Genomic DNA, 16,539 nt, shown 5'->3' with positions numbered 1-16,539 from the left:
TCCAATGATCCAATCAATTCCTGATGGACAAAAATAGTCCCAGCCCACATTTTTTCTCATCACATGGATAAAAGTCACAAAAAAGATGAAGACTGTAACTGGACTACACACACACACACACTCACACACACAATGCTGTAGCTTGAATATAATTGCAAATATAAACATATTTAATGTATTTTATAATTTTTTTATCTCTTAATGGCCAGCTATAATGATATTTCCATCCAGAAAAATATAATTACTATCATATTATTATAAAAAAAAAAAAAAACTGTATATTGCAACTTTCATATGAACACCAAATGCTCTCAGAAAAACAGGTACACAAGCTGTCACTGGGGCAGTAACTTTTCAAAAGATACGCCTTTGTACCTAAAGAGTCCGTACTGTGGCCTTAAAGGTACATATTAGTACCTAAAGTGTACATATTCATACCTAAAACTTACCGCCCCAGTGACAGCTTTTGTATCTTTTTTCTGAGAGTGTACAAAGCCATTTAAAGACAAGGACTTCTTGCATTTGGCATCCAATCATCTGGCCATAATGCCTAAAAATAAATCCAGCACAAATGGCAGGTGGTAATTCACTACATATCTCTTGGAGTGTCACCTCTCAGGAAGAATGAGGTGTGACGGGGGCAGCTCACATTACATTAAGACAGTGCTTCCACCTGCTTGCTGCCCTCTAAACCCCAGAAATGATTGATATCACATCATCTCCTGCCAGCTATTGGTCGCTTAATGTGCATGGAAATTATCACGTTCATGAGATAGCTGTCATAGCATAACATCATATTGCAATTAACCGGAATAAACGTAGATTCCAAAAATATTTGTTATTTCCACTTCCTCACTGTTTATTGTTGTCTTGACATCTTATCCTTTCCTGTTTTTCATAGATAATGTTTCTAATATGTGACCCTGGACCACAAAACCAGTCATTTTGAAATTGAGATACATCATATGAAAGCTGAACAAATAAGCTTTCCATTGATGTATGGTTTGTTAGGATAGGGCAATCTTTGGCCGAGATACAACTATTTGAAAATCTGGAATCTGAGGGTGCAAAAAAATCTAAATATTGAGAAAATCACCTTTAAAGTTGTCCAAATGAAGTTCTTAGCAATGCATATTACTAATCAAAAATTAAGTTTTAATATATTTACAGTAGGAAATTTACAAAATATCTTCATGGAACATGATCTTTACTTAATATCCTTTGATATTAAGGATTTTTGGCATAAAAGAAAAATCAATAATTTTGACCCATACAATGTATTTTTGGCTATGGCTACAAATATACCCCAGCGACTTAAGACTGGTTTTGTGGTCCAGGGTCACATATGAGTACAAGTTAGTTGTACCTTAATAAGTGCAAAATTCTTGCCTTATATACTCTTATAGACTGTCATTTCCACTCAATTTATTTCTGTTATGACCAGCATCACCTTTAGACCTTTGAACTGGTCATCAATACGGTTTTGGCCACCAAAAAGAGGCATTCAAACCGGTCCACACTGCATAGCTGCATGTCTCTGTCCAAATGAAAGTTTTACTACGCTAGTTTACTGTGTGAACAGTAAATGTCAGTAGAGTGGCACAGACAGGCGTCTATTTTAGTGAGACGTTCCCATGCGTGCTGAAACTATAAATCTAAGGATTTTCTTCTTTCCTCTGTCAGCCAGTTAACTCACACTGCTGTCTTTTCTTCATCTAGCAGGTATGTCTCTTTCAGTGGTCATAAGAGGCTAAGGGCTATGTGTTTGGTTATTTGCAAATGCATCATTATTCAGTTGTTAGAAGGGGTTATAGATTAGCTGTGATGGTAAAGGATTTATTTATTATTTATATAAAACTGGTAAGAAATTAGGCACAGTTGCATTCAGATGTCTCTCAAATTGGTGACAATCCTGAAAGATTTTCACCTATGCTAAAACTCACGGACGCTATGCACAGAACTCCTACCGCTGTGTAGAGGACTGATAGGTCAAATGGATGGATTAAAGGGTCTGATTACCAATGTCATTAATGAATTAGAATTAAGTTATGCAGGATCCTTTAAGGATTGCATAATTGCTACATTATATTAAACATGCAAAATTTGGTTTTGTTTTGAGTTTTTAATTTTTTATTTATTTTTGCTGTGCTATTAAACTTTTTTTCTGGAATTTTAACTACAAAAGTAGCTTGAAATTTAAATATGATGAGTACCCTAGTGAAAAATAAATATACTTAAAAGTAGGGCTGCACGATAAATCGCATGCAATATTTAATGCGCATCTTGTCAGAAAGCCGGTTCTGTAATCAGCGGTAAATCTCCATCACCTGCGTGCTTTCACATTGAGCAGCATTAACTACACAGAGCAGGTGCAAGCGTAGACCGAGTTTCTATTTATAACTATAGACTGTATAAAAACATAGACGTAGTGTCCGTGACGTCACCCGTAGGATTCTGAAGAGCGTTTTTGAAGCTCAAAGTGGGCGGAGCATCTCTGCTGAAGTAGAGATTCTACATTGATAACAAAATAACTCTTTGCTTTGATATGACAACAATGGTCCTGTCATCCTGAAGATAAGGCTGCTGAATACAGCTACAAAACAAAAAAAAAACAAAAAAAAAATCGGACATCGAGGGGTTATGATGTCATTGGCAGGCGACACAATGACACTATGGACACGGTCCGTGTCACTAGTTAAAATTGCTTATTTCTCTGGATTTAAACATTCTTCGAAACATTTGGGATAATGTAAGTACACAAGTCAGCAAAATATATAACACTGTTCTAGTGGGTTTTGGATATTTTAATTTAAAAAATCGTACATATTGTGCCTTTAATTTCGTAACACGTGCATTTTCACAGTTCATATTATAATATTTAATAGTTTTAGTAAGCGTTTAAGTTAAGTTCTAAATTAATTTAAATTATTTTTTTATTATTTAATTAATTATTAGCTATTTTATCAACTATTTTGTGAACGCTCTGTTTTGTGTGTAGCAACTTTGCAAGGATTTGCATCAAGATTGACGTGATAGATGAGGACATTGGCATTAAGGAGGCCAAAAATGACAAAGAGGTATGAAAACAGAGTAGCAAACATCAGTGTTTGATAAACAGTTCTCACTCATGAAGCTATTGTGTTCGGTTAGCATTGAATCGAACAGTTGGCTTGGCAGCTTTTGTGTTAAAGTGCAATGTGTGGTCTGTTTTGTTTAAAGATACAGGAAATTAATCAGAAGATCTATGAGATGAAGAGCAAGCTAAAGAGGCCTAACCTGAAGAGAGTCAAACTGTCAGCTGAACACATGCTAAGTGTCCTTCTGGGCTCCAAACACACACAGTCCATTGACTTCAAAGCTAACCTGAAGACAGTGAAGAAAGAAGAGGAGAAGGTAAGACTATATAAAATACTTTAAATGGACAGAAGTGCTAATATAAAAAAAACAATTATCTGTATTTACCTTCCACAGAAAGGAGAGGTGACTGACTGCCGTAAAAACGTAGAGGCCATGTCTGGAATGGAGGGCAGGGGCTCCAAACACACACAGTCCATTGACTTCAAAGCTAACCTGAAGACAGTGAAGAAAGAAGAGGAGAAGGTAAGACTATATAAAATACTTTAAATGGACAGAAGTGCTAATATAAAAAAACAATTATCTGTATTTACCTTCCACAGAAAGGAGAGGTGACTGACTGGCGTAAAAACGTAGAGGCTATGTCTGGAATGGAGGGCAGGAAGAAGCTGTTTGATGCTGGACAGTAAAAGGTAAATACTGGCAGTAATATATATATTTTGTCATTTTAATAAATATTTTATTGCACAAAGATCTCTCTAAACATATGACAAGTAAGTGGTAGATAGAGACTAGAAAAACAACATCATGTCTGAGCAAAATCTCTTTAAATGTCTTGCAGATGGCAGCAGTACTAAACCAAAGATGATGTCAAAGATGTAATCACTGTTTTTGACTAACAATGTTTCACTGTAACGTGCTTTCTTACTATTAGTTAAGGCAAACTGATCAGTTTCACAGAATGCAGGGTAACAGTTTACAATAAAATCCTATTAGTTAATGCATTAACTAACAATGAGCAGTACATTTGTAACAGTATTTATTCATCTCAGTTGTTAACTTTATTTAATTAAAATAAAACTGTTAGTTCATGTCAGCTCTATTATCCATTAAATATTATTTCATGATTGATTTTACTTTTGACTATTTTGACTAATACTATATTAGTAAGTGTTAAAATAAAAAATAACCAAGATTAATAAATGCTTGATTTTTCTTCTTCTTTTTTTTGATTGTGTTAACTAATGCCGTTATCTAATGTTAACAAATGAAACTTTATTGTAAAGTCTTACCAAGTACATTCATCATGTTGACATATTGAATGCTAGAAATAGAATCTGATTTAGCAGTAAATCAAAATTAAATGTTTTAATACTCACTTGTAAAATTTCAAATTAAAAGCTCTTTCTTCACCTCTTGTCATATTTAATACAGCTGCAGTTCTTCTTTTGCCCTACCAATGGCAGCCTACAACAACATATCAGGAAGAAGAAGAAACACTCAGCATGCCATTCATCACTTCTTTATGTTCAAGGTCCCTTATTGACGGTTGTGAAAATATCTTTGATTTCAGATCTGAATTAGTTAAGGTTTTATGAAAATATTGAAATATAGTTCAATATTCCAACATAATGTCTTCACGGATTTTTTGAATGGCTTTTTAAATAGAATGATATTATTAATATTTTCTTGTAAAGAAATGAGATATATGGCAATTATATTGTTTTTTCCCAAGATATGCAGTATATCCAATAAAAAACAACCACAAAAAGAACAATAATACATGAAACTTCATTCCAGTTCAGATTAAATTAGATCAGGCAATATGTTCACATATAGTCTCATTAATGCTGTATTGTTGGGCTCACCCTTAGTCTAGAGAACATAAAGTACACTTGAGCACCAGGTGCTCTGTCACTCTGCAGCCTGGGATGTGAAGCATTTGACAGTAATAATGGTGTGGACACTAGTCTATTTTAGTGAGCCTCTCACGAGTGCTTCAGAATCTATAAATCTGCAGTTTCTTCCCTGAGGCCAAAACAGTCATACTTCCATCATCTGAGAGGTAAGGATCTTCAGGTTATAACGACTTCTAGCAATGTATGCATATTAGATTTTGTGTTGCTTCTTACCCTACATCTCTTCAATGACATTACAAAAAGAATTTAAAAATATTAAATGTCTTAAATTTGTACTGTAAATGCTTGTATGGCTATACAAAGCACTTATGTGTCTAATCTAGTATTTTTTAAAGAAATATTTTGTCATTTGTAAGCCTCCAGGAAAAAGCAAAGGCACTAAAATGTCTGAATCTGTGTAAGTATTTTCAAAACTTGTATAAATATTATTAAAATAATAAATTATTTACTATATTATAAATCTTTTCATATATTAAATATATGTGTTTTAATTTCTGGCCCCATCTGTGTCAGTCCGGTGAGTAACTTACATTTGAACACTGTATTTAATAATATCTGACACATACTTTACAAGTACATTTTATATTTTCATATCAAATTGAGCACTGCAGAATTTGTGATAGTCACAGTATTGTTTGTTTGATATTGGCTCTTTTCTTCAGAAAAAGCCCAAGATTTCTGCATCTCGTCGGTTATTCTTAAAGGTTAGTTTCTATTTTTTTGTGTTTCTGAAAATATCTTGTTTCACCAACTCACCATGATCTACATATGAATATTTTATGGCCATGCATCTTCTGTCATTTTAATGCACTGCAGACCAAAATACTGAAGAAGGCCAGCACCCTGCTGGCAGACGAGAAGGAACAGAAAAAGATTGACAGAGAGCGAACACTCAGTGAGAGAGTTCCTCCTCTCCAGCTGTCTGGACTGTCTGTACAGGACTTACAGGTTGTTATTCTTTGGCTGTTGTCAGAATGCTTTTGAAACTATTCTTTCTTACATGCCATTGCTCTGTTTACAGAATCTGTGCAAAGAACTCCATCAAAAAATTGATGTTGTCGATGAGGAACGATATGACATTGAATCTAAAGTTGCCAAAAATGAAAAGGAGGTACATTTTGTTGCTTTAAAAATGCCATTATTGATGCATTATTGATCAGCCCTGATTGATACTTCTGCTATAGATTGAAGATTTAAACCACAAAATCTTTGAGCTGAAGGGAAAAATGAAGAGACCTGCCCTGAAGAGAGTGAGAGTGTCTGCTGATGCCATGCTGGGGGCTCTGCTAGGTGCCAAACACAAGGAATCCATTGACTTTAAAGCTAACCTCAAGACAGTGAAGAAGGAGGAGGAAAAGGTAATCTCAGTACTTTGACATCAATATCATACTCAGACTTTATGGATTCAGTGCTTTAATTTGTCAGTATTCAATTATTTGCAGATTTCTTTTGTTTTGTTGTTGAATGGGTGCCATCAGAATGAGAGTCCAAACAGCTGATAAAAACATCACAATATTCCACACGATTCCAGTCCATCAGTTACCATTGTTATTATTGTCATGAAGCAAAAAGCCGCGTGTTTGTAATAAACAAATTCAACATTAAGATGTTTTTAACTTCAAACCATTTCTTCCAACTAAAATATGAGTCCTCTATCTATAATATTGCTTTCTCCAGGGAAAAGTAATCTCGTCTTAAGAAATATACATAAATCAAACACCATTTTTAAGCAAAAACAGTCCAAAACAGATCTAATCAAAAATCATATTCTCATAATTTGTACAGAAGTGACCATTTAAAGTTGAAACACCTCAACGATGGATTTGTTTCTTACAAACACAGAGTCATGTGGATTACTTGTGGACTATATTGTGATGTTTTTATCAGCTGTTTGGACTCTCATTCTGACGGCACCCATTCACTGCAGAGGATCCATTAGTGAGCATGTGATGTAATGCTAAATTTCTCCAAATCTGTTCAAGTGAAGAAACAAACTCTTGAATGGCCTGAGGCTGAGTTCATTTTCAGCAATCTTTCATTTTTGGGTGAACTATTCATTTAATATGCTCTCTATGACTCTAGAAAACATGACAGTGTGTTAAATACAAATAATAAGAGTTATTGAAATATGCATTTATTTGTAATCTGTGCAGAAAGAAGAAGTGACCGACTGGCGTAAAAATGTGGATGCTATGTCTGGCATGGAGGGCAGGAAGAAGATGTTTGCGGGACCAAATGCATAATGAATTCTTTAAAAATTGTTATTTCAAAAATTAAAGTCCAATGTGAAAGCTATTTAAAAATACACATATTTAGCTGCTGTTTACTTGTGGTTATGCATTTTTTTTGTTTTATTGCATAAACAGCTGGATGAATGAAAAACAATTGTATGAGAAATTCAAAAAGCTGTGCTATTGTTATAACCACATTTATCAGTTCAAATATTGAAGCATGTGATTTATGACACATATAAAACATTTATTTATGTTAATATTTGTTTAATATATAATTGCATTTGTCATTATATAATAATGCTTATATTGTAATAATATTTATATGTGAACAGTTGTGTGAATATTGAGGAAAAATAAAGCTGTTTTCACCAGTAATTCCAAGTTTTCTTGCTGGCATTGCTCTCTGTTAAGAGGTTTTCGGGTGCAAATACCATTTTTCCACATGATAAGAGTGATAAAAAAAGAAAGATTAAAACTACTTTAAATGAAGTAACTGGTCTTACCTGTTAAATTAGATGAACACGGTTGTAATCCACTATAATCCTAATCCTACTGTAATTCTACTCCTTTATTAAATTGAAGTAAAAAGAAATGGAACTGACGTTATCAACCTCAAAATAACGGCAGTTCCAATTCGCCACTGTACTCTTAAACACGCCTACTTATGAAGAACACGTAGCTGATTGGCTAAAAGCAGTGTCACTCAAACCAACGGTTTCGCGTTTGTTGAAGCTGCTCTGATAGTTCCTGTTGCAGAGCTGCAGCTACTCTGAGCTGGGCGTTTACTGATCTGAAGGTGAGCACATAAGAATTCATAGTAATTTTCAGTGGGCATGTCTAATTTCATATTCATTTAGATTTATAATTAATCGATACAGATAAGGATGTTTTGTGCGTGCACTGTGCGATGTCATTAAGACATGCTAACAGGCTAGTTCAGTTGTGTCATGTACCGAACTGTTGATCGCTTCTTTTCATTTCAGATTCACTTCAATATTTAGATACTTATACATTTTAACCTGTGAATGCGATATTTTTTCCTATTTTAGAGTTTGAAAATAAGAGTTGGTCAGAGCTGGTCAGACCATTTGTTAAATTAGCATTGACATTTAGTTCATGACCCTTAACCTTTCAGTTCTAATCTTCAGTTTGGTTATATGTATATATATATATAGTTTATTATATCTTAATATCTTCTTGCCTTCTATTTCCATTTTGCAGATAGGCAATAATAAAGTTAGCAATTTTTGATTATATAACAATCGAGCGGTTGAAAATTTGCTATATAGCACATAACTGCATATGCATCACTTTCAGGCTTCTGTACAGTTTCTTCTGAATGTCCAAATACAAACTCTTACTTCTCCGACATGGGGAGGGGGCCTGGAACAAGGAGAACCGCTTCTGCAGCTGGGTTGACCAGAAACTGAGCGAGAACGGGGTGGTGGAAGCCCGAGAATGCGGCAGACTCCTGAAAGAGCAGGGGTACCAATTCGACCAGGTTTTTACCTCCATACTGAGCCGCTCCATCCAGACGGCCTGGTTGGTGCTGGAGGCCATGGGACAAGAGTGGGTCCCAGTCACCAAATCCTGGAGGTTAAACGAGCGGCATTACGGTGCCCTGATTGGCCTCAATCGGGCCGAGATGGCGTTGAACCATGGCGAGGAACAGGTTAAATTGTGGAGGCGAAGCTATGACATCACGCCGCCCCCCATTGATGAGTCACATCCCTATTATGCTGAAATTTACAATGACTGCCGATACAGTACGTGTGACGTTCCAAAAGAGGAACTGCCCAAAACGGAAAGTCTAAAGGAAGTGTTGGACAGACTTCTTCCTTATTGGAATGATGTCATTGTACCGGTGATCAAGAGTGGCCAAACGGTCCTCATCTCTGCACATGGCAACAGCTGCAGGGCTTTGCTTAAACATTTGGAAGGTGAAACATATTTGTTTTTAAATTCTGTCACCATTTACTCATCATCTTGTCATTTGCTGGCTTTTTCCTTCTGTGGAATGATTTATTTTGCTGTTGTTTTATTTTTTGGCTCATACAATAAAAGTCCATTTGGTTTAGTGTTGTTTGAACCCCACTGACTTTCATTTTATGAACAAAAACAGTCGAAACATTCTTCAAAAATCTTCTTTTAAAATATCTTCTCAAACTCTTTCAAACTGAGTTATATAATGCTTCTAAAGGCCGCTGAGTTAAAATTACAAGGATACTATTGACTGTAACCCTTGACCTTAAAGCACTTGGAAGGTTATCACAAGGGGTCAAAAGTGACAGTTAAGACATGTATAATGTTGCAAAAGTTTGCTATTTTAAGATCACTGCTGTTCTTTATGGACTTTCTATTCCGCAACGAATCCTAAACCAGTTTCCAAATGCATGTATCAAGCAGCACAACTGTTTTCAACATTCATAATTATAAGGGATGTTTCTTGAGCAACAAATCGGCACTTTAGAATGATTTCTAAAGGATCATGTGACACTGAAGAAATGGCATATGATGCTGAAAATGTAGCTTTGCATCTCAGGAATAAGTTCCATTTTAAATATATTTTAAAATAGTAAACAGTTATTTTAAATTGTAATATTTCTCTTTAAATATTATAAGTAACGACGCATAGAGAGTGGATAGTAATACTAATGAAGTTGGTATTAAAACATAAACCTTAAATATTTTAATATTCTATTTACACACTTTTGCTGTCTTTCTCAACAGATATATCAGAAACAGACATTGTGAATGTAACGCTGCCCACCGGAGTACCAGTCTTGCTGGAGCTTGATGAAGATCTTCGACCGGTCAAGCCCCGCCAGCTTCTGGGTGATCAGGCCAAAATTCAGGCAGCCATCAAAAAGGTGGAGGATCAAGGGAAGGCTAATGCACAAAATAAATAAGGATTTTATTGGTGAAAATGCCAGAATCATTCAGATAGGAACTGTTCAAACAGAAAGATTATTAGTCAGTCATGAAGCACCTGGTAAAATGGCACACACTGTAGGGTGTGTCTGAGGTAGACTGGTTTAGTGGTATTTTAGGAATCATGAAGAGTTAGTCAATATTTTGAATTTAAGCACTGGTTACTGATCCAAAATGCACACAATTTTGTCATAGCAAGAGGTCTGTAGACCAAATAATAATGAAATAGATGTTGATGTAATATTTAAAATGATCATTTAATAATGTGTTATTTTTTGTTAGCTCTTGCTTAGTTTTCCAATGGATTTGTGGCCACGGAAAACCAGTGGTGCCTTCCTTTGGGCGAAAAATTGGATCCATCAGTTGTGTTCTAACAGAATTTCGTATTAAAGGTCAACATATGATTTTAACCATTTCTGTATTTAAAAACTACCAAACAAGAGTTTAGGGTCAGTAAAAAGTCACTTAAGCTCACCGAGGCTGCATTTATTTGATCAAAAATACAGTAATAATCTTTTAATATATTTTAAGCTGTAATTTCATTGTCAGATGATTCAGAAATCATTCTAATAATCTGTTTTGTTATTTAAGGAACATTTATTATCAATGTTGAAAGCAGTTGTACTGCTTAACATTTTTGTGAAAACCATGATGCATTGTGTTCTTTGATGAATAGAATGTTTAAAAGAACAGCATTTATTTGAAGTAGAGTTTTTGTAACAATGTAAAAGTCTTTACTGTCACTTTTGATCAATTTAATGCAGTCTTGCTGAAAAAAAAAAAGTAATTAAAAAAAAAAAAAAAATCCTACTGACCTTGAACTTCTGAACTACCCAACTGGAATGGAATCATTCCAAAAATGAATAAATAAATAAATAATAGTAAAAACAAGCATATTATTCACTCCACTGTCTGGACTTCCAAGCCACAGATTAAATCTAATCTTATTGAATTCATATTTATATTCCACAAATCAGGTTTATTAAGCTTACTATTTAAAATTAAAATTAGAGACTTCATTGGATGTCTGAAGGATAATTATAAATTATTTAAAATATTGTGTGTTAAATAGCACTGTTAGCATACTTTAGACAGTATTTTAAAACATTCTTTTAAAGGGACATTTTTTTATCTAAAATATTTATTAACAGAGATATTAAGATAATATGTGTTAAGACTAAGTTATGAGTTTATCATGCACTGCCAAACGCAACCCACACTAGCTCTTTTGTATCTCATTCTTTTCTCCACCAACGTTTACCAACTCAAATGCAAAGACAAACCAGTCTTACTGGTGAGTAAAATCTAGACACAGTTGTGGTTTAGAATGTCTGTGCACTGTAATACCTCTGTTTGTTTTTGTGTATTTAATGTTGCTGAACACTGTACTGTATCTGTAGAGAAATGTTATGTGTGTGTTGTTTTTGTTATAATGGCCATAGTGGCTTTCACTGTTACATGTCTACATGTTTGACCCCTGTTATGGCACATTATAACTCACCTAATGTGGTTTTACTTTCTTTTCCACCACCCAGAAGCACTGGTCTGCTGGGTTTAGCACATCCCTGAAGCATTTTCCTGAGAGAATAATATTAAAAAATAAACATTACAGATATAAAAGTGTTAATGTGTATTAAATGATGTGTGTGAAAAAGTATAAAACACCTGTTAACCAGGAGGAGGTGCTACAGTGTTTTCTGAGAAGACATTTCTCCAGTGGAACAGATGTTGATCTTAATATAATAGCGGTGGATGATAAGTTTGTTTTTACAGAAAGCACTAATGACATAGGGAAACTGATTTTGGTTATTCAGTAGGATGTAGCACTTGGCAGACTACATATTCACTAAACCTAATAGCTCACATTTGTTTTGTTGAGCTGGAATGTTTGAAAAGAAGCACTAAAACATGTTCTCATGGTCTTTAATGTCCTCTCAGAAGAATATACATTTGAACACATTATATGCTCTTGGGAAAACGTGCCACATCCATCTCCCTCAAAACTTATTAAAAAATAATGTGATTTTCATTGAGTTTATTTGCTGATGCTATGAAGACGTGACTGGACAGGCTGTTTCTGATTACACTTGATATTTTTCATGGACTGTGTTCTGAAACATGGATTTCACAGTCCTAACTTTAAAACATGGTCTCGAAACAGTAGAAAAACATCACGGGAATCTGACTGTAGAAACTCTGCCAAGGGTCCAATTTGAGAACTGTTCAGTTTGGCTGAAGACCAGAAAGGCCTGGACACAATCTAGCCTCGTCTTCACTGCCAGTCTGACACCGGTTTCTTTTAAAATGGTTATGGTTAGGACGTTAGCATGCCAATAGTTCAGGGACATTACTGCAACACCTATTATTTTCTTGATGTGGCTGTAAACTAGCCTAATCGATGTTCACTATTGCTCAACCAGGACAAACTTACACAATAACTTTACACCATGCAAGCACATTTACAAAGCTGCAAAATACCATTTCAAACCAAAATATCAAAGTTACTACAGTTATTGTTAGTTAACTAATGAAACCATTGCAATTAAAAAGTTATACTATTTTTGTGATTTTATTATAATAACATTTTAATTATATTATTTTTATTTAATTAGAATTGTAGGATAGGTGCAGACACATTAAAAAAATTCACAGGCATAAGCAATATATTAAGTACAACTTGCACAGACACTTTCAAGTTAAACAGCTTTTTTTTTTTCAAAATGCGCAGTTGCATGGATTCCTATAGAAATGACTGGGTTTTGTCCATGAAAATTTTACCAAACAACAGTAAAATGTGATCACAAAATAACTATTGGTAGTATGGCAGAAGCTTTTTACCATAAAATATTTTATGACAGTGTAACTAATAGTAGTTAAATGTGAAAAAAATTTATGATAAAATTAAATACACATTTACAACAAAAATAAACTAAAAATCAGACAATTTGTTGCAGTCTAGTTAACAAAAATCACAAAAGTATTTTTTTTTAACAATAAGCTGCATGGAGCTGCAAAAACAACAAAGCAATCACACTTATAAAAGTACACTGACCCAAAACAAAACAAACAAAACAATTAGACTGACCCAAAAACAAAACAAGCAAAAACAAATAAAACAAAAAATTACACTGACCCAAAACAAAAACAAACAAAACAATTAACCTACACTGACCCAAAACAAAGCAAAAAAAAAAAAACAAGCAAAAACAAATAAAACAAACAAAACAATTAACCTACACTGACCCAAAACAAAGCAAAAAAAAAAAAAACAAGCAAAAACAAATAAAACAAACAAAACAAAAAAATTACACTGACCCAAAACGAAGCAAAACAAAACAAACAAAATAATTACTGACCCAAAACAAAACAAACAAAAGTAAACAAATTAACACTGACCCAAATTAGCCTGCAACAAAACAAACTTAAATCAGTGTAAAGCGGTTGTAGAGACTAGCAAACCATCTTGTTTTCTTTGTCCTCAGTAGGGTCAGTGTAACTTCATTGTAATTAGAATTTTTTGAGCTTGCTGATTTTAAAAACTTGTTGGTTTAATACAAGATGTTATTTTTTAACTAAGCTGCGAAGCTGCTCTGTTGGGGGCGATATCAGATAGGAGTGTGACATTGATCTATTAGGCTACTTACGGATGGAGGAAAGCGCTGGAAGACTGCTGCCAAATGCTTTGAAGTGATGGAGCTCGGCAGAGGCGGAGTCTGAACCGCTGCACATTTTATAAAATGTAGAGGCACGACTCATGTAATTCCTGCATTGCCCTTTCAGCAGCACGATCACACTTCAAAACTAAATTGGACAGCACGCTGAAACCCGCTCCAGTTCGTTACAGGTAAGGGTTACAAGTCCTTCAAATTAACCTTTGAAAATCTTTCTTAATTGAAATAGACATGCTTTTATTTAAAATGATTCTTGTTCACAAATTCATCGTGTAAAGACATGCTGCTGATGGCAACATCATTTACTGAAATTAAATTTGTTGGCAGCGCAAGACTCTTGCGGTGGACAAATTAATTGCATGTTGAAAATGCTGTTTTCACCTGCCACTTGGTCCCTTGTCAAGAAGAACATCTGTATACTTCCTTTGCTTTTAAATTACCGTCCAAGTTAATTGGAGGGTTTCCCACAAATTCACTAACTACTAGTTGTTTTTAGAATGAGCTCATGCAGCCTTTGGATCTTTACAATGAGTTTCAGTGCGCATGTAACGGCCAGCAGTACACCTGCATCACTACTTCAAAATAGTTCCTGCTCGCTGCATAGAGAGGGATGCGGGGGCTAGATGTCACATTTTTTACAACATACAGTGAATATACCAGGAGTAGGTTGCTGTATAGTATAGACATTAAAGTCTTGGAATAAGGCTTTTGAACATTTCCATGCACTGTAAGTTCCCAGAAGAATAGAAACTATTCACACATTTGCCAATAACGAGGCATGTTGTCACGCTGGATGGGGTAAGTTGTCACAACTAAACTTGCCACTGAGCAAACCTTTATACTTAAAAAAAGCAAAAAAATCATAAGTATATTAATTGTTTCAATTATTTTACTACTACTAACAATAATAATAGTAATACAAAGTTATTGGTAATAAAGGTTGCGATACTTATTTTTTTTTACTAAAAATAGTAAACTATAATTCATTTAAAGAAAAAAACATTATTTAAAAAAAATACATTTCTTAAAACAAAACAATATTTATAAATAATAATAATCCAAAATAAAATAATGATTATATATAAAATATATAATAATTATTTAATAATGATAAGCCAAAGTACATTTCTTCATAATAAATATTTATAAATATTTTCTTCCTATATACACACACACACACAATTTATAATAATAGTAACAAATTTATCCAAAAAGTATTTCTCATAAGAAATTAATTCGCTTATTAATATTATTATTATTATAGATTTTAGACAAAAATATTTATTTTAAAAACATGTTTTATTATTAATATAGATTTTAGACCAAAACATTTATTTTAAAAACATGTTTTATTATTATACATTATACAAATTATTATACATTTTGATCAAAAAATGTCATTAATCATCACATAACATCACATTTTTAACATCACATCACGTATTTTATCCCCGAGTGCAGATCTGGTGACAGATGAAGCAGTGTGTGGAATGCACCGCAGCAGCGAGTGGTGTGTGTGTTTTGTGCAGCTGAACAGAATCTGGAGGCAATTCAGCGCACGGCGATAACAGGGCCTTGGCACAGGCTGCGGGCAGGATGTTAGGAGTACTGCCCTGTGCTTCCGGAGTGGGATGGGATCGAGCTTGGGAATGCTGCTGGCCCTCCGTGCCCAGACTCGGGGAAATCAGAGAGGGAGGGATACTGGGTCAGCAGGGGCCCGTCAAGCATCAGGCAGATTCGTTTTACTCAAAGGAATCATCCAACAACATAAAAAGACACAATGTTATTTGAACTGGTGCTTTGGTTGGCAAGAATTCCAGTTTGAATATTCCAAACGAATATAAAGACATTTAAAAATCACAATCACTCATTAAATTTCAAAATTGGCTTAATCCTGACATCGGTTCTGAGCGAATTGGATATGAACCAGACTATGTCTTCAAAGTAATCTATAGTTATTTCAGTTGTGCTTGATATTTGGATTTGGACCTTTAGCACCATTCGTTTAGTTAAATATATAACAAGACACAATCCCTTAGACAGCTCATTTAATACACACTTCACTGCTGCCAGATGTTGAAAAGCAAGGTAATTTGAAGACCGAGTTTCCATAGTGCTGCCTTGAATAATGCAGCAAACATTTTTTGGGATGGAATTATATATATTGGAGCTGGAGTACCACTTAACCAAAGATGATGGACAATTGGCACATGTAGCATTCCCAAGGCGTGAGGTCACAGTAAGACGAAACTGAACTGTCTTTGGGTAGGTCCATCAAAAATGTACAGAGAAGTTTGCAGCTGCGAGGCCGAAATCCCAAATTCCGTTTTGAGATTTATTTCTTGAACGTGTTCCATCGCAACATACTGTTTATCATACGTTATCCAGGCGTCTAGCTGTGGAACAGCTTCGGCGCTGAAGTGCGCGCATGCCAAGTCAGGCCTTTTCCTTACATGGTATAAGCCACTAGGCATGAGACCATCTCCTTCCTGATACATGTGGATCTGTCTGGCCATGATCAATGTCTTGCTGCCCTGGAGATTTGGAATGTGTTTAACTGCAGTTAAGGTTCCTTTTTGAGAAACTTGGTGTCCTGTAGTCCACCTCCTTTGCACTTTCGAAACAATTTGTAAACTCTGAGGAAATATTTTTTACTTGGAAAATTTTTTACATAGCTAAAAGTGGGATCATTCTTACCTTTTTGGGTTG

The 16,539-nt window shown here is 34.6% G+C and overlaps 3 protein-coding genes and 1 long non-coding RNA gene across 5 annotated transcripts in view; all 4 read left to right on the top strand.

Annotated features, from left to right (window-relative positions):
* The first annotated feature begins 3,538 nt into the window (after positions 1-3,538).
* Positions 3,539-4,119, top strand: LOC107661484 (uncharacterized). The gene is made up of 3 exons (XR_001631111.1): positions 3,539-3,600; positions 3,678-3,767; positions 3,917-4,119. It is a non-coding gene; the product is annotated as an uncharacterized LOC107661484 (long non-coding RNA).
* Positions 4,120-4,509: 390 nt separating this feature from the next.
* Positions 4,510-7,493, top strand: LOC107661481 (troponin I, slow skeletal muscle-like). Of its 2 annotated transcripts, XM_016451093.1 has the most exons (8): positions 4,510-5,140; positions 5,351-5,391; positions 5,508-5,511; positions 5,657-5,698; positions 5,811-5,942; positions 6,016-6,105; positions 6,179-6,352; positions 7,148-7,492. In XM_016451093.1, exons 2-8 carry the CDS (start codon positions 5,378-5,380, stop codon positions 7,235-7,237), a joined length of 546 nt encoding a protein of 181 aa, XP_016306579.1. In that variant the 5' UTR covers positions 4,510-5,140; positions 5,351-5,377; the 3' UTR covers positions 7,238-7,492. The 2 variants fall into 2 exon arrangements, with proteins under 2 accessions (XP_016306579.1, XP_016306580.1); XM_016451094.1 differs by lacking the exon at positions 4,510-5,140 and having other exon boundaries at positions 5,150-5,391; positions 7,148-7,493.
* Positions 7,494-7,945: 452 nt separating this feature from the next.
* Positions 7,946-10,638, top strand: LOC107661509 (bisphosphoglycerate mutase-like). Its single transcript, XM_016451128.1, has 3 exons — positions 7,946-8,024; positions 8,546-9,168; positions 9,959-10,638. The coding sequence occupies exons 2-3, from the start codon at positions 8,568-8,570 to the stop codon at positions 10,135-10,137; spliced, it is 780 nt and encodes a 259-aa protein (XP_016306614.1). The 5' UTR covers positions 7,946-8,024; positions 8,546-8,567; the 3' UTR covers positions 10,138-10,638.
* A 3,291-nt stretch (positions 10,639-13,929) lies between these two features.
* LOC107661478 (non-muscle caldesmon-like) overlaps positions 13,930-16,539 on the top strand; it is a 28,802-nt gene continuing 26,192 nt past the window's right edge. The window contains exon 1 of the mRNA XM_016451091.1: positions 13,930-14,003. The gene's annotated coding sequence lies outside the window, so the exon portion shown is untranslated. The remainder of the gene's footprint in view (positions 14,004-16,539) is intronic.

This window comes from Sinocyclocheilus anshuiensis, unplaced genomic scaffold, assembly GCF_001515605.1.
Source record: "Sinocyclocheilus anshuiensis isolate Anshui unplaced genomic scaffold, SAMN03320099.WGS_v1.1 scaffold491, whole genome shotgun sequence".
NCBI lineage: Eukaryota > Metazoa > Chordata > Actinopteri > Cypriniformes > Cyprinidae > Sinocyclocheilus > Sinocyclocheilus anshuiensis.
This window is presented reverse-complemented; position numbering and strand designations above follow the sequence as displayed.

Excerpts from the sequence above, each read along its gene's own strand:
- LOC107661509 (XM_016451128.1), top strand. The coding sequence starts at position 8,568 with ATGTCCAAATACAAACTCTTACTTCTCCGACATGGGGAGGGGGCCTGG. Across the intron at positions 9,169-9,958 it reads TTTGCTTAAACATTTGGAAG|ATATATCAGAAACAGACATT; the intron begins GTGAAACATATT and ends CTTTCTCAACAG.
- LOC107661481 (XM_016451094.1), top strand. Across the intron at positions 5,699-5,810 it reads CTCGTCGGTTATTCTTAAAG|ACCAAAATACTGAAGAAGGC; the intron begins GTTAGTTTCTAT and ends AATGCACTGCAG. Across the intron at positions 6,353-7,147 it reads TGAAGAAGGAGGAGGAAAAG|AAAGAAGAAGTGACCGACTG; the intron begins GTAATCTCAGTA and ends TAATCTGTGCAG.